Source organism: Cyrtonyx montezumae, unplaced genomic scaffold, assembly GCF_038088225.1.
Source record: "Cyrtonyx montezumae isolate F1298 unplaced genomic scaffold, pur_monq_1.0 scaffold_3, whole genome shotgun sequence".
NCBI lineage: Eukaryota > Metazoa > Chordata > Aves > Galliformes > Odontophoridae > Cyrtonyx > Cyrtonyx montezumae.
Window position 1 is genome coordinate 2,723,573 of NW_027072034.1, and position 23,932 is coordinate 2,747,504.

At 39.9% G+C, this 23,932-nt stretch overlaps 1 protein-coding gene across 3 annotated transcripts in view; it reads left to right on the top strand.

Annotated features, from left to right (window-relative positions):
- Positions 1 to 23,255, top strand: part of ENOX1 (ecto-NOX disulfide-thiol exchanger 1) — a 360,202-nt gene extending 336,947 nt beyond the window's left edge. For all 3 annotated transcript variants that reach the window (XM_065743988.1, XM_065743990.1, XM_065743989.1), the window contains 4 exons: positions 2,732 to 2,788; positions 17,596 to 17,698; positions 19,368 to 19,453; positions 22,305 to 23,255. In XM_065743988.1, the coding sequence (XP_065600060.1) occupies positions 2,732 to 2,788; positions 17,596 to 17,698; positions 19,368 to 19,453; positions 22,305 to 22,436 (378 nt within the window). In that variant the 3' untranslated portion in view covers positions 22,437 to 23,255. The remainder of the gene's footprint in view (positions 1 to 2,731; positions 2,789 to 17,595; positions 17,699 to 19,367; positions 19,454 to 22,304) is intronic.
- Positions 23,256 to 23,932: the final 677 nt, after the last annotated feature.

The following is a 23,932-nucleotide window of genomic DNA, read 5'->3' on the forward strand; positions in this document are numbered from 1 at the left end:
GCTTTCCTTTACAAGCACCACAGCTCATCTGTGTGTTTTTCCAACAATGAGTATTGAAAATCACATGGCAGACTCAAGTTAACATGAACATTTCTTTGAGAAATACACAGTGCTGTGCTTCTGCTTTGAATGCATTAATCTTTTTTCTTTTTTGTTATATGTTTGCTAAAATATGTCTTTTCATCTCAGACATCCTGCTGGCAGAGATCTTGATCACTTGTGCACCAGGCTGCACAGCTGTAGCAAAAGGCTTCTGGTCAGATCTGACCCACAGAGACCAGCTCTGGTTGTCAGAGGACTTTGTGCACACTGGTTTGTGCCTAACCTGTCCCACCGTGGCATAAGATGTATCATAGACTTCCAGCTCCATTACCCTTCTCCTTTCCTTCCAGGTCATCCCTTGGTTGTTACTGTCACTAGTTCAGCGTAATAGCCTCAGCATACTCTCTGCTGGCAACATCACTCTCACTACCAACCTGCAATGGAGCCTGCCTCAGGTTTTTCCAGTATTGTATGTTTTTCCAAGGTTTCTATCATTGTTTCAGATGTGAGAGAAGAGTACAATTTAAATTTGAATTTTATAAAAACAATACTGGAAAAAAGAGACTTCATCCCTCTAGGCTGTCCACCTCCTACTGCAGTGACTGCAGTGTAGATGTGGATGCTAGCACCTTGTTGCCTACGCTCTGATATCCTTTTCAAGGCACTGCAGGCCATAAAAGAGAAAAAGGCTCAAGCATCCTGCTGCATTTGTTGGATTAACACTGCCTCCACCAGTACTGAGGTGGTGATGGTGGGAAACTGGTGAGCTGAAAGCCTCGCAGACCAACACAGGCTGGAGGCTGAACCCATCTTCCTAGCAAACATATGAAGTGAAATGGAGGGTTATATGTCACCAGCAGAACGCATGCAGAGCATTGCCCAAGAAGCTGGCAACCACCAAGGGGTGATCCTGTTTCACCCACCTGAAAAAGGAAAGGAGAAAGGTAAGTAATGAACAGCGTTTCCAGAGCACTCAGTTCATAGCATTAGTGTGCAGAACAGGTTTGTGCACTCAAGCATGCTTCCCTGACCTCATATTCAGATGAGTAACTCATCCGAATTCTGCAGGACTGCTCATGTGAGGTGTGTTAGTGTAATGAAGAGTTGGCAGAATCAGGAAGTGACTCGCAGCGTGTTGCAGGAATACCTGACTTTGGGTTTTGACTGGAAGAAGCCTTCTTGTCTCAATCTCATCAGCATCCTCACAATGAGGTGGTTTCCCAGGATGATGGAAGAATTTTGCAGTGGATGTAGTATTCATTGGAAGTGCATCACACTGCTTTTAGTATGAATTGCAGGTTTTTCAAGAGTGTGGAAAGATAAGCGTCAGCCAATTAAACCAGGATCTGATAACTCCGAAGTCTCCAGATGTCCTTTGTATCACTTTCTCAGGAATTGTTGCCCCACTTCCCTCTCTTTCAAGATTGGTTTAGTGACTCACACCAGCCTGCATCATGAGGTATACAAGAGATCATGGCCACTTACCTTAATTGTCAGATTAGATACGGTGAGAAGGGACTGATCCATGGCTAGCTTTAGCTCTTGCTGCCAGATAGCAAAAAGATGATAGAAGCTATATAGCCAATCATCCCATGGTGGTAGTTGGCCAAGGCTGCTGTGTCAGACACCCAACAAAATAACATCCACATTCACCTGGATTTTAGGACCGATGTCATTCAATGTCACAACATCATCAACAGCTAAATTCACACCAGATTCTTTATCAAAAGCAGATGGACACCAAGGAATACAGAGAAAAGATTCATTGATTGTTTCACATTTTCCCCCTACCCTAAATATCCACTTTGAATTAGGCTGGAATAAATACATCGATTTCCAAATGGTGTTGAGAGCTTCCTCTAAGAATACAAACATCTGTGGATCATAGTCTCAGGAGAGCTATGGTGTCTCCTCAGTCACAGGATGAATGATTGTATATCTCACTGTGGCTCAGGACATGATCCAGGATGGCCCTTAAATCTCTCAGGAATGACTTTTCCAGTTGCCCATGTAATCCCGGATTTCCCCAAGAAAGCCAGTTCAGGAGGAAAAACAGTTGTGGTCCAGGTCATAAATCTGAAATTGGAAGCATCTCCTCAATTCTTCTTGCCAGTGGTTAAATAAAAGAGCTTTACTTCTCTTCAATTCCTTTTCCATCAAACCCAGGAGCCACGTCAGTTATTTAGATGCGTCCTCATGAAGGAAACATACAGTCAGTAGTATTTTTTGGCATCTTAAAAAGCTCAAAATATATCATTCAAAAGTAATCATTAGCAAAACGCTATTTAGCTAGTGGCAACTTGCAAATGTTGTAGAGTTTAAACTAATAGTGACAAGAATGGGAAATGAAATCGTCTGTTATTCCTGAGAGCCAATTCTGCACACTTTTTATGCCTTGAAACTACTTTCTAATCTTATTATTTAAAAAATAATGACCCAGTCTTATTATTTTCCTTTTTTTTCCTTTTTTTTTTTTTTTTTGACTAACCTATCAAGCCTTAAGTATGTGGGTTTTAAAATGGTTTGAGCAAAAACTCATTAGAATTATATGCTCCATCTGTTTTTCTCATTGGAAGCTTTATAAAATGCTCCTTCAAATAAATCAAAGATAACTGTGTGAAATACTCAAGTAATGTGATTGTTTTGTTCTGTTTTTTGTTGTTGTTTTGTTTTTGTTTACTCTTTGCAGTTAAAAAGCGCCAAGGAATTAGCAGAAATCAATGGGCATGATGAATCTCAGGCAAATGTAGGTACAGCTATCTATGTATAGATTTAGAGATATATATGCATGCTTATGGTCTCAAATTTTTCTGTTCATGTCTTAAACCTGATAGAATGGCTGGGTGATTTGCACATCGGGTTTGAAGTAGCTGTTTTTTCCTGGAGCCACAGGTTCAAATCCCAGCAAACTTCATTTCGAGGTAGATAAATTGAGTTCCATGCAATTGACTTTGTAGGATTTATTCGAATGAGACTTTAACAACCAATGTCCTAGTTGTTATATGTAGGTGTTAAAGATACCATGGAAACGACTGCAGGAGAAGAGCTTCGCCTTAGTGTCCTGTCCAGGATTACTCAACCAACAGAGTTATACTGTTAGTCTCTCTGGCTGCCACCTTGCAGCTGAGCAAGTTTGGCTGTATTTCAGTTCTGAGGGAGGCCATTCATGTACATGTATAATTTGAAAACAGCTAATTTGCACAAAAAGGACCGTAGTAATTCAGTGAGTCATTATTTTGTCCAAAATTATTAAAGGACTTGCTAAGGTCATGGTTTTTAAAACCAACTGCCAAAAAAACCCCCAAACATGCTTCTATTATTCCCTTAATGATTGTTGTCAAAACAGAAATTTGTATACGGGGAGAAGAAACAAAGGAAAATTTTCCTGCTATGTTCATAGTCCAAACCATGCAGCTCTGTGTTTTGTCATAAGCAAAAAATATTGAAACTGATTACACATGATATTTTCAACCCAGCCAAAGGAACAGGAGACAGTCTGAACACTAATATATTTTAACATCTATTTTAGTCAATATTTTCTCTAATGGCACAGCCAGGAAAGTAATTTTATTTCCAATCTGAATGGGACTCTCAATTTTTTTTGAGCTGCTTTGTGATAAGGGAATGTTGTCCTTCTTTTCTAATCCATCCATGAATCCCATTCCTTGTGGCCTGTTTCAGCAGTGAAGCCAATAGAGCCTCACAGCTCTCAACATTTGGACAGGAGACATTCAATATTGTCTGATAGCTCCAACAAATCTGCACTTGCACTCTGTCTGCACAGCATCTCATTGTCCCTTGGAAAGATTCTGTTTGCAAACCCAAATAAAGATGTTAATCCGCTGACAGTCTTGAAATGCTCACATTAGCTACCTAAAAACTTTCGTCTGTACAGCTGTTTTTTAAATTTCCTATGGGTATTTAGAAAGTTTCCAAAGGAACTTGAACCCCTTTCCAAAAATGCAGATGAAGCAGTGTTTCACCAGATTGAAATATTTTAAAGCAAAATTTCCAAAGTGCTTCGATTTCTATCATTCTGATTCACGTGTAACAGGATAATGCAGAATCATAGAATTATCATGGTTGGAAAAGACCTCCAGGATCATCTAGTCCAATCTTCCACCTACTACCAACATTTTCCTACTAAACCACATCCCCCAGTACAGAAGAGCGTGGAAGATATATTTTATATAATATACAGGTTTAAATAACATTAAATGAGATGCTTCAAGTCTGTAAAGAGAGCATTTCAGTAGATCATTCCCAGAGTTTAAAACAAAATATTACAGAATCTTCAGTTAATGGTATATATTTCAAAATCTAATATTCTGTTCTAGTTTTTAATTGTAGGAATTGTGCCTGAGTTTTCAACAGGATAGCAGCTGTTTTCTGCCCTTCTTTTCTGTGATCTCTTCCCATGATGACCTCGTAACAATATTAGATTCCTCAGAAAAGAAGTCAATACCTAAATTAATGCTGAAGAGGGAAACTAGACAGCTCCAATTACTGAGTCACAATTGCAGCCCTGTAGTCAGCAATGATGCCACTAAGAGATCCAAGATGGCACAGCAGCACAGATAGAAATGGAGAGCTAAAGGAAAATAATGGATGTTAAAGCACTTACGACATTAGTGAACTTTGTAAAATGGAAGCTGAGGCACCTATTAAACAAGTGTCCTTTATATTGAACATGTAGAGTGCAGGTTTTGTGCCTGGCAGGTTGTCTCTCCACATCTATTCTCAGCAGACATCCTGGCTCTTGCCTTTGGCCAGTGTGTCAATCTGGGATAATCAAAGAGAAAAAGGCTTGGTGGCTCCTGCGTGGCTGTTAGTGAACTGTGATGCATATAATGGGATTAGGATATATTTGTTACAGTTGACAGGTTGAATTCAGCAAATGAAATACCTTTGCATGAAGAGCAATGGTGGTAGGTGTTGGTAAGGAAAAATGACAGTGTATGTCTATACACAGAACACAATCTAATCTTTACACTATGGCATATTTAGATTTCTCTGCAGAAAGTCATGATCCTGAAAAGGACAGTAAGATACTTGAGGCATGTTGCATACACATCAAAAATTTCCTGTTATAACCTTAAAAGACTATCTTCTCCAGTCCTGAGGCTTTCTACTGATGGCATTGGTCTCCATTATATTTTACATTAAATATATATATTTAATTTAAAACAATAAGGGCACCTTTCCTAGGAAAAACAGATGTAGATGAAAATGTATACTTAGACTAAGTCTGGCATTTTTTCCGTATTTCAGTTATGTCAGATCATCCTGAAAAAGAAGTAAGGAACTGGATACTTCGGGAAACATGGCAATATCCCTCCTGAAATGTGCCCTACATGTAGAACATGCATAACTTTACTTTTTTTCCCTCATTTTTGTCAGGAGAGTTGAGCATAGCTAATACAAAGCTGGAGCAATGGCAACATTACCCTTCCTGCCACAACAGTTCACGCACAAAGCTGGGGCGATAGAAAGCAGAAATGAGTGCCTTGCAGGTATTTGAGTTATTTCAAGAAAGCACAACCATCTCACCAGGCTCTGTAAATAGTCAAAAGGGTGTTTCACATGTGACTTGCCAGGCACATGTGGTAGTATTTGCTATGGCTGTTGTCCCTCCCCAGCTACAGCCTGTGGTAGGAAAGGCCAGGTGCCAGGCTCAGATGGTTCTTGGAGCCTGTGAGCCTGCTGCTGACAGAGCACTCAGCACCCAGCACTACTGGAGGAGCCATCACAGAGTGTTCATTTCCTCAAGCCCCACGGTCAAGAAAAGATTGCTTCTTACTTCTAATCTGTACTTTTACTTTCCTACTCGTTGCTGCATATAATGCTGTTTAATTCACATCTCTGACTTAACTGAAAATAATGGCCAATGTACAATTATAATTTCAGATATAATCCTCTTCCAGGATATGCCCATGCTCTTGGGACCTGATTAGTCCCAATGTGAAAAAAAGTCCTGCATGGGATGTGTACTGGAGTAGAGAGCATTTCACAACCTAAAAATACTAATCTCATGCTTTCCGTTTCACTCATTAAATGTAATTTTATTCTTCCATTGTTTCTGTAATCTCATTGTCTTTCTATGGAGCATCTTCTGTTAAGAGCAGCGCTGTGCTTTAACTGAAGATCTTCTTTTTATTCACTGCTGAGTTCAGCATAACATGCAAATACAGTTACATAGCCTTGGTGACTATATCCCTATTTTTAGGGCAGGAAGGTTGACCTCCATGGTATCCCTCTATTCTCAGTAGTGAACAAGAGATTTTGAACATTAACCTTATTTTAGATCTGGGTGATCTTCTTCCAGAATTTGTCTTCCTCCCTTTACTGCTGCCTGTCTTTTCTTAGATGAAGAATGACTTCTGTGAATAACTCCTACCCCTTGTAAAAGTACAAAAAAATGGCACTCGAGAGTTCCAACCCTTCAGGTTCAAACCAAAGCAAGAGATGGGTCATGGCCAAAGAAGCATTTTGAATGCTTGGATATAAATTGAATGGTAAAATCCTGCCTCTCTTGAAGTCAATATTTAAATACCTCTCAGATTTAATAAGCCAAGATTTCACCAATAGACTTTAGGGTAATCTCATTATGAGCAGGTTAGAATTGAATAGATATATTGTATTATAGAAGGGCAACAGTGAGCACACAACAAGTTTTTTAACAGCTCTTTTTTCTATTTTGAGGTTCATTGCTTGAACAAAGTAATGACTTTGACCTCATTTGTCTGTGTCCTTCTGGTTAGCATCTCCAGCAAGTTGGACACAATATTCTGTGGGTTTGTCTCCAGGCATGGAATCAATAATATTACGTAGGGATGTATTTTTCAATTTGAATGCTTGAAGCTATTACTAGAGCATTTCTCAAGTTCAACCAAGCATCTTACATTTGATGTTGATTCTTCCTTTATTTTTTTTCCCCTTGTATCTGCTTTTCAAGCAATTACCAGACAATCCTTATCTCTGAGGAGGAGTATACCCAGGGTGAAATGTTTCAGCCATTTTACTAAATTGCTCACTTTCCGCTACAGTGGAAGTGATGTTATTTATAACTACACCCTAGTCTTCTTTTTTTCACATATAATGGGTTAATCACTGAGGATCTTTACCAGAGACAAGATAGGTGTTAAATAAGGCTTATATTTGAGACCAGCTGGGACAGGATCTAGAAAACTAACCCCCTTCATCTGCCATAGGACAGGGCACTTCGATGCTGTCTGTGTGTCTGCCTCACACTGAGCTGAGTGTGATGAAAAGGGACCTTGAATACAGGCAGAGGAGATGCAGCTAGAAGAGAGCAAAGCCAGCTTGAATTGTCCCAGTGGTTCAAGACTATGGGATAAAAATTAGTCACCTTTATTGATGGGGATCCCCAGAAAATGGTTGCTGGTATTCTTGCTTCACTTCTTTGTGAGTGCCACAGTTACCTCCAGGATAACCCTCTCTTCAAAAGGCTTATCTTCACAGAACAACACAAACTTGAGATTAAAAATGTGCTCTATAGCACTAATATAAAAAAAAAAAAATTGGTCCTAAAATTGTAGGCCAGGAAACCTTAGTGCAGGCTTTGCACGTGGCAGGAAACTGTGTGCATCTGTTTTATATCCGAGCTTTTCAGTTGCTTGGGGTTTGTATGCTGTGGGCATCTGTCCTCAGTCAACAAGTAGCTACCTCAGCTCTGCTGGGACTCTCTGTCCTTGTGGTCAGCAATTCTGCAGCACATGGGAATGAGTGGGCAATGCAAAATGTGCAGTGATGACAGAGTCCTGAGTGCATTAAAGGAGAGTGAGAAGAGAGTCCTGGCAGCCTTTCTGTACCTAAGAGCTTGAAGTTGTAGCTCTGCTCTCTCTAACCTCTCTGTCATAACTGCTCCCCTTTGCAAGGGGACTGCTTTCAGTCAACTAATTCATTTAACGAATGCAGTTAATTGTCTGGAGAGAGCAAGAAGGAGTAACTATGTGGTGCTGAGATGTGAATAACCCCCTGAGGAGAGGGATATTTGATTTCTCGTTATGGGTATGCTGTGTTGTTAGATGGTATAAGGACCCAGTGCCCTGACTGTAGGGAGACCCCAGTAGTCCTCAGGCATTAGAGACCTCAATTATTGCCTGTATTCAGATTCTTCTGTCATGGCAGGGCTAGGACAGCAGGGTGAAGAGTGGCTATGTCTTTTTTTTCTATGCCCACATTTTTCCAATCCAGGCATTTATTTGAAGCCCTTCCATCACTCATTTCCCCTCATTTCCTTCCATTTAAGGCATGTAGATTATGATAAATTCAAGGAGCTAGGACCATTTGCAGATCAGCAGCTTTTCTACTTACCATAGGAATGAGGAATGACTACCTTTTTAATCTAATACCACGAGGGCTGAAAAATAACAGGGGTTTGACTGTGCTATTCTCAGCCCTCAGAAGTTCTCACACACTGTTCGAGGCTTCCCAAATTCCCCCTCCACAGCCCCAGCGCTTATTCAGTGTGTTAGAAAATGGCAATCAAGTTTAATTAGCACAGTGCAGATCTCTCTGCTGCCCGAATCACTGTCTCTGCACTTTCAGGCGTGATCCAACACTATGGGGAAGCAAACTGCTTCAGTAGATCGAAGGGCATTCTGACACAGAATCAAACAATGGTTTGGGTTGGAGGGGACCTTTAAGATCATCTAGTTCCAACTCACTGCTATAGGCAGGGACACCCCCCACTAGACTAGGTTGCTAAAAGCCTCATCCAGCCTGGCCTTGATGCCTCCAGGGTGGGGGCATCCATAACCTCCCTGAGCAACCTGTTCCAGTGTCTCAACACCATTGCCGTAAAGAATTTCTTCCTATTACCCAGTCTAAATCTGTCCTAAAATTCAAGGTTTGAGCTGCTTGAAGTAGAGCTGTGCTTTCACAAACAGCCCCTATCTTAATATGTAGCAACAAATCACGCTACCTCCCTTGTCTCTAACTGGAGATAACAGAACAGCAAGGTAATTTGACTTTCTATTGGAGTGAACACCCATCATCTGAGGGAGGGAAAGAGAGAACTTGGAAATACAATGATAAAACCCATTCAGCCACCCACTCAGCAAATCAAAAAAGTTTTTTTGCTTCATATTTTACATGAGCTCCACAGAGAGACAGTTCTTCAATGCCCAGAGCTACCTGACATTTTAATAATATCTGATCATTATGTACAGTCTTTCATCCCAAAGCATTTCTCCAAGTATTTATACAGGCGTCATCCCATCATTTCTAGTGAGCAGATGAATAACGTTCAGCTTTACACATACACAGCTGTGAGCTTAACCCATACTGAACGCAATGCAAGTTGGCTTGTTATCACAGCACTTGGGCTCCCCCATAACCACCCTAAGGATAAGAATGATGTTTCCCATCTCTGCTTCAGGTACAAGGTGGAGGCCTGTAATGAGTGGTGTCCCCCAGGTTCCAGCTTGGGACTGGTTCTCTTTATCCATTAATGACCTGAATAGTGGCATTGAGTGCACCTTCAGCAAGTTTGCTGACTACACTGAGTGGTGCAGTTGATATAACTGAATGAAAATATTCTATCCCAAAGGACCTGTGCATGCTTAAAAAGTGGGACCATTGAACCTAATGAGGTTCTACAAGGCCAAATACAAGATGCTGCACTTAGGTTGGAGCAATCCCTTCTAGGTGCACAGACTGAGAGAAGAACTCACTGAGAGCCACCCTGGAGAGACAGACTTGTGGATTCAGGTGGACAGAAAGCTGGACATGCATCAGTGGGGTGCACTGGTAGTTTGGAAGGCCAGCAGTATTGTGGCCAGCAGGAAGAGGGAGGAGATTGTCTCCCTCAGCTCTACCCTTGTGAGGCCCCATCTGGAGTTCTGCATCCAGGCCTCAGTACAAGAAGGATGTGGAGCTGTTGGAGTGGGTCAAGAGGAGGCCACAAAGATGATCAGAGGGCTGGAGCAGCTCTCCTGTGAAGAATGGTTGAGGGAGTTGAGCTTATTCAACCTGGAGAAGAGAAGGCTCATTGAAGTTCTCCAGTACTTGAAGCAGGAAGGCCACCAACTTTTTACATGGTCTGATAGTGATAGAAAGAGGGGGAATATCTTTAAACTGAGAAAAAAAGGAGATTTAGGTTAAGTATTATGAGGTAGTTCTTCACTCAGAGAGTGATGAAGCACTGGAAAAAATTTTCCAGAGGAACTGTGGATGCCACATCCCTGGAAACCATGTTGGATGGGGTCCTGGGCAGAGTATTCTAGTGGGTGGCAGCCCTGCCCACAGAAGAGGGATGGAATTGGATGGTCTTTAAGGTCCTTTCCAACCCAAACCATTCTGTGATCCTGTGACTCTATTGCTTATACATAGAGGCTCCTATGAACATGGGGGTTGCCTTATGTTTCCAGATATCTAGAATTACTGTCTTTCAAATCTGGACTCTTGGTGAAACCCTGTTCACTCTAATTATTCACCGCCAATTATTTCCTTTTATTTCAACAAAAATATTCTCTGAACAATTCAACATCCTGGAAGGAAAGTGAATTGCCGTTTTATTTTCCTTTTGAGCTTTTCTTTCTTTTTTTTTTTTTTTTTTCTCTGTATCAATTTGGAAGTGATTGCTGGAATAATATCTGTGTTAAATAACTTCTGAATGGGCTTTGAGAAGTTCTCAGTCTCGAGTAAACACAAAACATCCCCCCTTTACAATGCTGCCAATGGCACTGGTGAGTAGGTAATGCTTTAGTTCAGCCAACCATTGGTTTGATGCAATTCCCTATTGCAAAGTGTGCAAAATGGCAATTACCTTTTCCCTTGCAAAACAGCCACCTTCACACCACATAAAACATCTTTGTTAAGTCATCAGGAACCTACACATAAGTCCAACTTTAGAAAATGAAGCAACCTGATCATGCTTTTAGAAATAGGCATGAAGTAAGTTTCGTATTAGTCATCCATATTTTGCATATGTACATCCCCATAAAATAGATATGCTCAAATACAATGAGAACAATATAAAGACGTCGTTTCAATGAGAAAAGTGTTTTGACATTATTGCCACTTCCCTAAACTCAGCAGGTGAAAGTTATAATAGTAAATGAAAAAGTTAAAAGCATCTCTCTGGCAAATGGGTTGGAAAAATAGGATGTCAAGAGCCCCACAATACAATTAATCTTCACTCCTGAAAACATTTCTATCATGTAGGATAAATCAGACAAACTAATCTTAGATGCATAGCGCTGTGTTTCAAATGCTTTGTTCACAAGGTCTTAAGTTTGCTGTTCTAGTTTTAATTTACTGTTCCTACGATTTTAATACCAGATAATTTTTCAAGCCAGTTGTCAACATTTTTTCTACCAGCGTACTCAATGGTATGGTTTTCTTTATTAGTGCATTTTAAAAGTAAATTTCCATATTAGCGTACTTTAAAAGTAATTACAATTTGCTGCGGCTGATAAACACAACACTGGTTTATTGCATAGCTCAAAATAAGTTACGAAGCTTAGGCCTGATCTGGGTGAATAGATGACACCTGGTCTCTATCATTTCTAATGATAAAGGAGTCACAAGCACAAGCTGTTACAATATTCACCAGCATTGTAGCATATGGCAGATACATACTTCTGCATCACTAGTTAGACAGCAGTAGGATAAGGATCCCCTGAGACCCTGCTGGGGAGAATAAAAAAATGGAAAACAAGAAGTTGCCAGCCTAGAGTAATATGGCTAGGAGGCATCTTGCAAATTAGTGAGGAAATGGGTTGGGATGGTGAGAAAATGGATCCAGGATGGCAAGATCAAGAGGGCTCCTGGTGAGAGTAACGTGGGACAGATGGAGACCCACTTCAAATGCCCATACACAAACATACCTGGGAAACAAGCAGGAGGAGATGGAGCACCATGTGCTGACACAGAACTGTTATACTGTTGGGATAACTGAGGCGTGTGGGACAGTACATTCATCTGGGCTTTGGTTGATGGATGGGAAAATGAGGCAAGCTAACTGCAAAAATTTAAGTTTTAACTTAGGATTTAAGTTAAATTTATATAAGCTTTTTCATTGTAGTTGAGCTCAAGGTAAGTTGAATAATTTTGTATTCACCATGGATCAGAGCACATACAAGACAGTACCCATTCTTGACTGACAAGCATATTAAGCTGTCAGAAGTTGTCCTGTACCTCAAACTTTTGTATACCTATATATTTAAGGGCTGAACTTGATGAGCATTAAACCTATGTAAAGAATTCCATTCGCTTGATTGGAAATCAAATTAGTTTCGATTCCAGTTAAAACAGCAAGATAAAAATCTCAGATGTGGGTCTGGGATACATTTAATAAAAGACAAGCAGAATAAACACAACTGTGCCAGACTTGAGGAGAATCACAGGTAAATGAAAGAAAAATTGCATGCAGTTTGTGTCATAGGCCAGTTTCTACACCTCTTTGCAGTGGAATCACCAAACCTGCATGTCCATCAATAAGTAGAGTCTGGACAATCTGTTCTGAAATCTCAACTTGACTCAGAACAGGCAAACACTCCTTTCAAGGGCTTAAAGACTGCAGAATTGGTATCGTGTGGGGGGGTTTCTTCCATCAAAACCATAAAACTGCATTTCATTTTCAAGCTTACGGCATCTCTCTGCCTTGCTGTTAATAGCCTGCAAGATTTTTGCTCGTGTATCAGACATAGAGATTTTTTTCTTACTCAGAAATCCCCTGGCTGATGAGAAAGTGTTGTGTATCCCATACATTCAGCATGAGCCTGCTGTGGCTAGCATATAGTAATCCTTCCTTCTTCAACTGCTCTAAACACAGACAATTTGCTTTGTGCAAAATTCAACATGACCTAAAAACTCTTCCAGATTTTTTTAATGTGTCCTTCAGAAGGCTAATATTATTCTTACCTCCTCACCACAAAAATCTACAGAATTCTGTATACCACAACAAAGGAAATGAGGTCTTTGAAGATAGTCTGCAGTCATCATTCCCCCTAGGTTTAAAGGTAATCATCAAACAGCTGGATTACCCAGATAGCTGAGTATCTCAGCTCTTGGGATATTTACATCCTGATCACATGCCAGGTGTCTTCAATGTCACACTCATTAAATTCTATATTCTGCCTTTCAAATGGAGTCCTGAACAATGGGTGAAGTGGAAGTGCACTTTTGCAGGAGTGGCTTCCAGGTAGGCCAGCTGCCCTGCTCAGCCCTTGAGCAGTATTTATGTGGAATGGCAAGTCTACTCTCTCTCCATTTTTAGAGATCCTGTTTAGCAGATGTTCTAGTTCTATGGTTCACAAACAGCTAAAAAGAACTATTTTTGCTAAAGATAGATGCCCCACCACACCTCCTGCTGCTCTTCAGAACCTCTGTGTCCCCCTCTTGTGGTATAGCTCTCTGAGGAATACCACTCTCATTTGTTTATGTCTATAGCATGGGTTTCAGCTGCACTGGGGTGGACTATGATGAACAGTGAGAACAAACACCTCTAGTATCAGTCCACTTTGCCTTTCTTCTGTAATTGCTTCCAAAAGAAAAAAAAGATTGCAAGACAGGATGATGCAAACTCAACTTTTGTCACACCTTATAGCCAGGACAGATCTAAGGCAGACAACATTCGTGTGCCAGAAGTGCCATACACAACTCTCCATAGTGTAAACACAGCCAACAGCTGCAATTCAGTGCTGGTGCCAGAGATCTGCCTGTGGAAATGAGTAGTCCCCCTGAGAAAACTACTATTATGCCATCCTCAGCAAATTTTCCTGAAAGTCTGCCAGAAAGACTGTGTGTGTCTGTCCTTCCCTGGCTCAAAGGCAGGGAACCCCAAATCAAAACGATGACTCTGAGGGGTGTCTGCAAAATCAAAGGGTTTGGTTGGGCCCCTGGGGAAAATCCTTGTCTTTTCATTTTTGTTGAAGGATGAAAGTGTCAGTTACAGAGAAAAGCTCCAAGCTGTCAGTGATAAGAGCATCACACAGAGTGGCTGCATCCATGCTGAGCAGCTCTGTCATCATCAAGTTGGGCCTTCACATTCTCCAATACCTGCTATAATTTGTGAATAATGAGTAGGGCTAGGTCCCAAATTGTCTCCAGGTGCGACTGAGCCAGGATTAAGCCTTCCACGTACTGTATTTAGTTCTTGCAAGGTGATTTCACTTCTAATACACATTGGCTTTGCACACGCTTGGCCATGTTCTTCTCTGATGCAGTAACTGACAGATGGTAGCAAAATATTCCTTTTATAATGAAACCTGCTGAAGGAGACTGCTTAGGGCCTCAGAAAATACCATTTGCCAAATAGAAGATCATCTGCAGGAAAGAAAGGAAATGTTGTAATGTGGTATATATTAAATAATTTTCCTCAGGCACCTACTGATCAGTAGATTTTTCTCATGTCAGAGAGGTGACCTGGCTGTTTGCTCGCAGTGAGTTATTGCCTCATTCACCTTTGTGTATTCCTTAAAGTCTTGTTTCTGTGGGTTGGCATAAGTAGTGCCTCTAACACATGTATAAATTAACTCTGTGAGGATAAGTTGTAGAGGCTTCTTGGGTACTAGATTTGTACCTGCAGTGTGTAGTCAGATATGTAAAGGTTTTCACTTGTACCATAATTAGTTTCATTTCTGGATGAATTCCATGCTAAATTTTTTAGACTCAATTATGACCATTTCTGTTAAATTGCTATTAATTCCTAGCAGTACTGCTATTGCATCCTTTGTCTGGCTGTGCACACCCTGGATTTTTTCATGGCCTGTAAAAGCTTATTTTGGGAGCTGAATACATCAGAATTGTCTAATTTATCATCTGAAGTAGGCAGTTTTGGATGGCAGAAACCTTCCCTTTCCAAACCTTCAAGAACCTGCAGCCTTTTTCTAAACCCACTCTTTTGCTGAGTAGCAGTTTTTGCCACTCTTTGTTTCCTCAGGCTCCTCTGTAACCAATTTTTTACTCCTTTTCCTGCACACCAACATACAGTTAAGGAGGACTTGATGTGACTTCCTTTAGCATCCGTTTACACTGTCCTATAAATCATACAAAATGTTCTGCACAGGCTCAAATCTAGAAATTAAATGAGAATCCATCTGTTCATTGCTCCCAATGGGAATATAGTTGCTTTCTCTGTCTCTCTGCCTGACAAAACTTCTAATCCCATCTGAAACTGCTGTGTGTCGTATTTGGGGCCTGTTATATCAAATCTCTCTCTCTCTCTGCATTCTCATTCCCCTCTCAGGAATTGCTTTTTTTAGACTGATTTTCTATCGCTGATGGAGTCAAAAGTTACATCTTAACCTATACAAGCACTGGTGGCATATGTTGCTCCACTCTTCTGCTCCAGCATCAGGAAATCTGCCATCCAGCTCTGCTCTTCTGATCTGTAACCCCTTTGTCATTGCTGCTCTTAGAGAAATTCATATGAATGCTTCTCTTAGTTTTGATTCTTGCCTGGACTTTCTTCTTTCACTGTTTTCAGATGCCATAGCTGGCAGTAGATGAGTGTTTGCATTAGCCTTTGGCTGTAGCAAGGAGGGGAATCAATAGTGCTGGGCAACTGAGGGTATATTCTTGCTGCTGTAATGTGTCCTGTACACTGCAGCACTAGAGGAGCATTTGTGTCAAGGTGATGTAGCTTCCAGAGTACTCAAACATGCCATTATTTTACAAAGATATCTCTGCAACTCTTGAACTACCTCTCTCCTGCCTCTTGGCGCCTGAATCTGTACTACATGGATCCCATTGTAGCTAATGAGGAAAACAAAACAGGCATTTCTAAAGTCCAGTTTATTTCAACTTGAAGTAAGTAACCACAATATTTGACTAAAAAACTTTTAATTTATTTTTTGTTGACTGAAAAAACATCATAGGTGTACCACCTTACATGTACACACTGCACATAGGTATGTGACCACAAAACATGTCAAATGCTGCAAACCAAAGCTGAGAATGAATCTCACACCTCATTCGCTCTGTGGGTGAAGGTCTACCAGAATCCCCTGCTGCCAGGGGCTAAGGATATACATTCAGTCATTCAAATCCACACAGTTTCATAGCTGATGTGTGGCAACTTGTTCTACTTCACAGCACGAGGGAACATTTGAACCCATGATGCATCCCAGCCATCAGGCACTGCGTATTGTGTAGTGGCTCCTTGGTGCCAGCCTGTGAAGAGCACAGAGCACATCACTGTGTGTCCTTAGTGGTTGTTTTTTTCAGAATGAAGAAGTGACTGACTCTTTTCACCCATCTCACAGTTTGTGAAGGATTTGCTTATCTATAAATAGGCACATCTGACATGTTTGGAGCTTATTTTTTTACTGCTTGTGGATTATTCACACCTCCAGAAATGCCCTAGAGTCACATAGTGTCTCTCTTTTATTGCCAAAAATGCTCTCCAGGAATTTTGGAGCAAGGCACCACCCAAATGCATGTTTTACATGGATCATATCATTAAACAAAATAGTAGAAATTATACTGTATGCTAGTATGCTAGTAGGAATAGTGGAAACTTGATCGTTTGCCTAGTCCTAACAGCACCCCATGACTCCCTCAGCCAGAAAAAGAGTACTTTTTTTGTTCCCAGTCTCACCCCAGATCATCATATCTGCAGCCCCATGCTCTTTGCTTCTGAGGTTTTGCATGGAGTTACTAAGCATTTCACACAGCAGATGCAGCAGTGTGAGTCACTGCCTCACCCAGGAACACATTACTGTACATCCGCCACTCCATGGAAACAGCCTATGTATAAGCTTGAATACTGTGCAGTGCACTTTAGGACCACTTACATGTCTTTGAAGTAGAGATAATTTGTTTACTTCACATATGCCCAAGAGGAGAGCAATCTGCATTGCACATCTGCCTGGGTACCTCTGATAGAATGTCTAGCATGCAAAAGGTTGGCTGAGATTTGGATGGTTCCAGACACCTGACTGAAGAAAATCAAGTTCCAAACAGGAGCCTTGATCCATCTGGCTTTAAGGCTGGCTCTCCCTCAGTCTTCAAAACAAGATGGTCGCATACAAACTGCCAATTAGGAATGGTCCCCAAAGCGTGCCTGGGGACTGCTTGGAACAGGGGCCAACACCATGCTGGGCACTGGCTGGGGAGTGTAACAGGGTAGATGGTTGTGCTCCAGTAGTTAGTAACATTTCTGGTGACTTGAATTTACTCCTATAGCTGTGGCTGTATGTTTCCAGACATGTTCCCTAGAGGTGGTCCTTGTTTACGGCTTTAATAGCTAGAAAATGTGATTTTTCTGACCATCTCCACACTTTATGGCTCATCTTTCAAGCCTCTCTAATGAAGAAGCACTGGCAACACAGTTATTAGGTACTCCATAAGCAAAATTTGTCTCCTGGGCAGTTCTTGACATAAAGGTACTTCAAAATGTGCCTCAATATTCTGCAAACAAATCAGTCATTTATGATTGTCTTGTCTTTAGATGTGAATTTAAGTAATTATCTTAAGTAATTATCCTTTTTTATATAGAGAGAGCTGAAAAAGAAGCATACAGGTTTAATTGAAGTGAATAAAGTTTACATGACTGCCTGTTTTGTTTTTTAAATTTTATAGGAAATCAATGTATTGACAGTAGCATTGGTCAACCAAGACAGAGAAAAAACTTCTGAGAAACGAAGTCCAGGTCTTAAATCAGAGAAAGAGGCACTATTAATAGGTATGATAATCCAAATAAGTTTTTTGAGAACAAACTGTCTTCTGGTAAGTTTCTCTTTTGCAGACATGTTTGCATGCATCTTTGCATTAATACATGAGAAAAGAAAAACATCCTTCATCTGGATTCGTATTGGCTTGTAGTAAAATAATGCAAGTGAAGTTATCTTTTATGAAAAAAAAAAAAACCTGAAAAAATAATAAATAGGTAGTTTGCATTTAGAATTGCAGTATGAATGTGTGAAAATTTCCTTTGCATCAAGATTTGGCAAGCAAGAATTGTGTAACTTATTCACTGATTATTTGAAGAGACTGTGAAGGAAAAAGGGATGGAAACAGTAGCCAAGTACCAAGCAAAAAAGTGTGTGCCAGTTGTACTGAGCAAGCTAGATTTATGCTTTTGACATTAGGTGAGGGAATTAGCGACATGAATATTTATAAAGAATACCACAAGGACTGTCATATTCTTCACTGACAATAAAATCATTGAAATAATCTCTTTAAGAATACCTAAAAATTCAAGCTCAGAGTTGATGGGCAAGGTTCATACCTGGCACAGAGACACACAAGTATACCAGTGGGAAATGTTCTTTGCAAAACTTGTCTAAAATGAGTTAAATTTGACTTAGCATTTTCAACCATGGCCAGTATTTGGGGAAAACTGATATCCAAGATTATCCTAATTCATTCAGCACCAAGAAAGCAGTATGGCCTGCAGTACACAAGATACAGTGACCCATTTTTGTCATTTGTAAGCATTTTTAATCCTGGTGTTTATGCTTTAAATATAAGGAACTTCCCCTAGGGTGGCTCTGCTAAGAAACCCATCCAAACAGAGCTGAAAGTATTTGCTCTGATTCTTACAGTTCAGCTCTCCCCAAACAGTAACATACATGTCATTCTGTATTTTCACTGCTTATTTAGAAGAGGAAAAGTTGGATAGTCCTTTTAATAGTGATCCTGCTACCTCAAATCTTGTTTTCTATGGTCATTATTATGCTATCACTTGATTTTCTATGCAGAAAAAATCGCTAGACTTAGATCCTGAACCACTTTTATTCCTACACCTTTTACAGCAATCCTGTAAGTAACAACAGACAGAACTAGCTCTCTTTTAAAAGAAAATAAATGTGTAAATATGTCATAAAGGATTTGTGTTTTCTTCAGTAGCAGTTAGGGGTAATATGGATTAAACACATTTCATAACCAGCATCAGTATAATTACTAGAAAAAATTGAGGGAGTACAGTTTGTGACACAATTATATGAAACGTTTTCACAACAGAGCATCCAGTGAAGGGGAAAAAAGCAATAATTTTACCATTACAATATCCACAATTTTACATTGGTAAATCAAGCATAAAATTGGCAGTTGAAATGCTTCCAGCAAGTCTTTGTTTAGAAATTCCTTTATTCATCAGTATATTATCTTGGTCACTTACTTGCTAACTGCTGTCATTCCTGAAGATGAGCTATTGTGTTTACCGTGTTATTATGACTGTATTCAAAATGTGCTTTTTTTCTTATGTTTATTGGGTTGTGTAAGAAAAATAAGAACCATAATTCGTACTGAAAAACCTGCAAGAACAGACTTTTCAGATATATTTTGCTAATTTTAATGTTACACTGTCTGAGGTGATTTCAATGCTTTGTGTGCATTTGCTTTTAACACAGGTATCATCTCCACGTTTCTTCACGTCCACCCTTTTGGAGCTAATATAGAATATCTTTGGTCTTATATGCAGCAGTTGGACTCCAGGGTAAAAAAAAAAATAATCAAAATCTGTTTTCTCTATAGAAATACTGTATTATTCTTTACTGCAGGTTAAACTCTTTGTGTGCTTCCATTAGAAAGATAATGGGATACGGGGCTTGGGGGTTTGCAGTCTTTATTCATTTGCAAATTACATTGCACATACATACTTGTGTTGAGGTCCTTTGCTTTCCTCTGGTTAGCTATTCTTTGTGGCAAAGAAGAGCAGAGCTTTAAATGGCAAAGACTAGCAGCTGATTTAATGATGAATACAGGTGAGGAGAAAGAAAACACAGTAAGAGGTAGGTGTATCTATGGCTACACTGTAGAGTTTTAGGAGGTAATTCCTTTTTCTTCTGAAAATTGTTAGCCTTGGGTCACACCTAATATGAACTTTCATTAATATTTAAGTGGACCACGAAGCATATCTTTTGTCTAATGAGGAAGCACAAAGGGCCTCATAAGGGAATTGGATGACCCTGTTGCTAAATTCAGAGAGCTGTGGCCAACACACTATAGCATGAAAAGTACTTCTCAATGCTTCAGTTCCTACAGTTCATAGCCAGTGTACACTTGTTGATAAGATGCTTTGATTTTTAAACATTTACTTTATGATGAGATGAATCAAGCCCCGGAAGTATCTATTCCTCTCCAATGAAAATTAAGCAAGTCAAGAGTGAGAAATTGAGCTGTGAAATGTCCACCTTTGATCAGGTGAATGTCACTCAGCGTTAAAAAATGGCTGTGCAAGATCCCAGACTGAAGGAGATACTGGGCAAATGCAGAGGTACCTTCTGATTAGCCACAGCTCTGATCCACATCTGCCAATACATATTCTGACCATGGGTATTATGGTGCTTACCTAGGTCTTCTTGCAGTGTGGGCTGATAAAGCCATGATGTGAACTTGGGCTCAGAATGTGAGCAACATTTCTTGTGAGGCGCCTGTTAGATGTACCTCCATTGATCCTGGCAGTGTTCTGTTCCTGAAGACTTCCTCCAGCCATGCCATTCACAGACAAGATCACCTTCCCGCTGCTTTGATGGGCTGCTTCATGCCTCTGGAGGATCCTTCTTCTATGAAGTAGAGGAGATGCTCTTAAAGCAGATCCCTAAAAGCAGAGATCCTGAGCTGGAAGACCAATTGAAATCAGAGAGCTTGTGCCAAGAAGAAGGATGATGTTCTTAGGGACTGCTCTGATTTTGAAGTGCTTTTAAAGTTACCCACAAAAACAAAGGAGTAGGGGAAGATGTTCAGCTGCCTCCCCCTTCACTGCTGCAGTCCTTCTTTGTGCATATGTATAAGCTCTTGTCCTTGAGTTTCTACTCATGTGAGTAGCCTGTTGGCTTCTGTGCGTCTGCCAAGATCAGCCTTTAACTTGCAGATTCAACAGATGAGGCATTGCCTCGGTCCCTCTGAGATGCCAAATTACCGTCCTCTGCAGCTACCACTCAACATAACCTCCTGCATAATAAACACAAGCTGCAGAATTTGACCTCACTGGTTTACTTTGGAAGCAACTGCTTGTAGCAACAAATTACTTTTTAATAGCGCAATCCTGAGATGCAATCTCTGAGATTAATTTCAATTACTTTCCATGGTTAGCCTGTCATCTCTCACCTGAACAGGAATGATAAGGTCAGCATACCCATGTGGGCTGAGGGCTCTGTGCTGAGCTCAGATACATTACCCAAAGGTAGCCAGCTATCTATTACTGCCATAGGAGTACGTAAAAGATGGACCTGATTACTCTGGGGCTCTAGACTGACTCCAACACAGATTTTTCAGTACCACCTTAACAAATCAGTTAATCATTCTGTCTCACTAACCTCTTCAGGAAAAAATAAAAGGTGATAGGTACTTTCTCACTTCTCACTTCTTTTGGGGTGGAATGAGGTGCAATTATTGTACTTTATGATCGTACACTGCTTTTAAAATCAAACTTTCTACCACAGAAGTGCCCTACTAGTATAAATAAGCTGAAATACCATCATTGCCAGAGAAGCCTATGAAATTGTGGAGATACCTGTGGATGGCAAACAGAACCCACGCATTTTGTTATTGTTCCTTTACTTTTGAAGAAGTAGCTACGATATAGAATAGTTCATTTTTTTCCATGAATGTTCATTTCTTGACTTCTCTACTGATTATACCAGAAAAGTTGCATTTTTGAAAGTGTTTTCTGCAGTGGGAGGATCTTTCCCATTAGGATTGTGACCATTTACTAAGTTTTCAAGATAACAGAAGCATCCTGAGCCATGCTGAGTCAAGAACTTCACCACTCCTTTAACTGCTGCTGCTGAACTGGGACAGACTGGGAGAGGATGACTCCAGGAGTAGTCAGCTCTGAATAACAAAAAGAAGCTGACTAAAAATAATGTCTCTCCATGTTAGGTTTTTTAGAAGAGAAAAATTGATGGAGCTGAGTGGAGAAGGACTCAAGAACTCTGAGGATGAGAAGGAAGAAGAAAGTCCTACTGGCTTTCTCCTCCTCATAACTGTACCAGCAATTGTAGTTCTTAGATAGACTTTGTACAACGTGATGTGATAGCAGCCCCAACACAGCAGTTCCCATTCTTTGCAAAGAAACTCCACTTTTAAAAAAAGCAGGATCATTCCTGCAAGAAATTTTCATTTCCTTTGGAGTCTGGATGTTCATGTCAGACTAAGGTTGAAAATAATAATAATGGTTGGCTTTGCTTTCACTTGCTTTGTTTTGTTTTTTTTTATAATTACTATTTACTTATTTATCTATCTGTATATCTATCTGTATATCTATTTTTTCTTTTTGTTTATTTCATTTTTCCAATCTACAGGGCAGTCTTCTTACTTCAGTTTTACCTTTCTGTCTTTCCCAGATCTCTGCGAATGAGATAGAAATGCTTTTAATGAGACTGCCACGCATGTTTAAACAAGAATTCACTGGTGTAGGAGCAACACTGGAAAAGAGGTGGAAGTTCTGTGCCTTTGAAGGAATTAAAACTGTCTGACTGTGATTAGTAATGAAGCTATGCAGAAGAAGAATTCCTAGAGCATGGCAGGGTTATAAAGAATTAAAGTAAGAAATTTGGGTTTTGGCACATAGTAGTATGTTTTCAAAGTTATCCAAGCCTAATTTTAGTTACATTTGTGACGTTTTCTTGTGAGTGGAAATGTAGTTGTGCACCAATTCCTAAAATAAAATAAAATAATTTAAAAAAAAAACTTTCAAAATGTGACAGATCTGTTTCCTATGAAAACTGAAGAAAGATCCTGCAGTCATAATGATTTCAAAATATTACATGTCCTACATCTAAGAAAAGCTCATTGAGCAAACAGTTAAGGAGAAAGATTGCCCAGCTGTGGTCACTAGGCCACAGTGATGTATATGTAATATGTAGTAGAGCTTACTAAGTTTCGTTATTGAAAGTTATTTCTGTTTAGTAAGAGAATTCAGTAATTTTACAGTGAGGAAAAGCATACCAAAAGAAAACTTGAAGATGTGTCTGAAGTTATTGTATTTTGTAAATTAAGTTATATGCTGTACCAGGGATTTTTGCCTTATTGAAAGAGGCCTGAAAATGTGATTGGAGTCCTCGAGAATGCTTTATCAAGAATATTATTTTTCTAATGTAACTATTCTCCATTACAAGTTCTTTTAACATGGATTGCATATCAATTTTCATAAACATGTAAATAAGGAGGAAACCAGTGTTACTGTATTGTATTTGGTATGTAACATTCAGGTTTATGCATCAAAATAAATATTCAGTTGCATTACTGTTACAAATTTTATAGCAAATATATTAATTTTTATCAATAAATATGACTTCTACCATATTGGTTGTACAAGTTTTTCTTCTAATGTTTCTGAATTCTTACCAATCCGGAAAGAGTCATCTGGCACTTGTCTTTGTTCTCAACTCTTAATTGCAGACAACTTGGATCAATTCATTAGGAATCAGAAAAAATGCTTGCAAGATTAACTATAATTAAAATAGCTGAAGTTATTACTAGAGGAAGCACCAGCATGTAGTTTTGTTTAGCTGAACAGATTTCATTTGTTTTTCAGAAAAGCAGACAGGTTAAAAATGAACCTTATTTCCAGTGTGGTGTAGGGTAGTCACAAGGCATCCAATTAGTTGCTCCTTCTAACTCCCAGCTAATGCTTCTGGCCTCTGGCCAGGCAAGAAATGGAATAATGTCTGGTGGTGTTCCCTAAGTAGGGGCACTGACCTGAACTGCTATTTAGGATTTACTGTCAAAAACACAGTACTCCAGCGTTTCTGTAAGAGCCAGCAAAAGCTTAAGAAGTGTGTGTATAAGCCAACACTGGTGAGTATGGCAGCAATGGTTCCTTCCAGAGCCCTTCTTTGAAGAACTGCAGCAGTTTAGCATTTAGCATAGTGCTGAATAAGAAACAGCAGCCCTTCAAGTCACACCTCTGCGTAGGCAGAGTAGCCATCCAGAAGAGAGCTGTCCCCATAAAAGAGGGGTATCAAGCAAG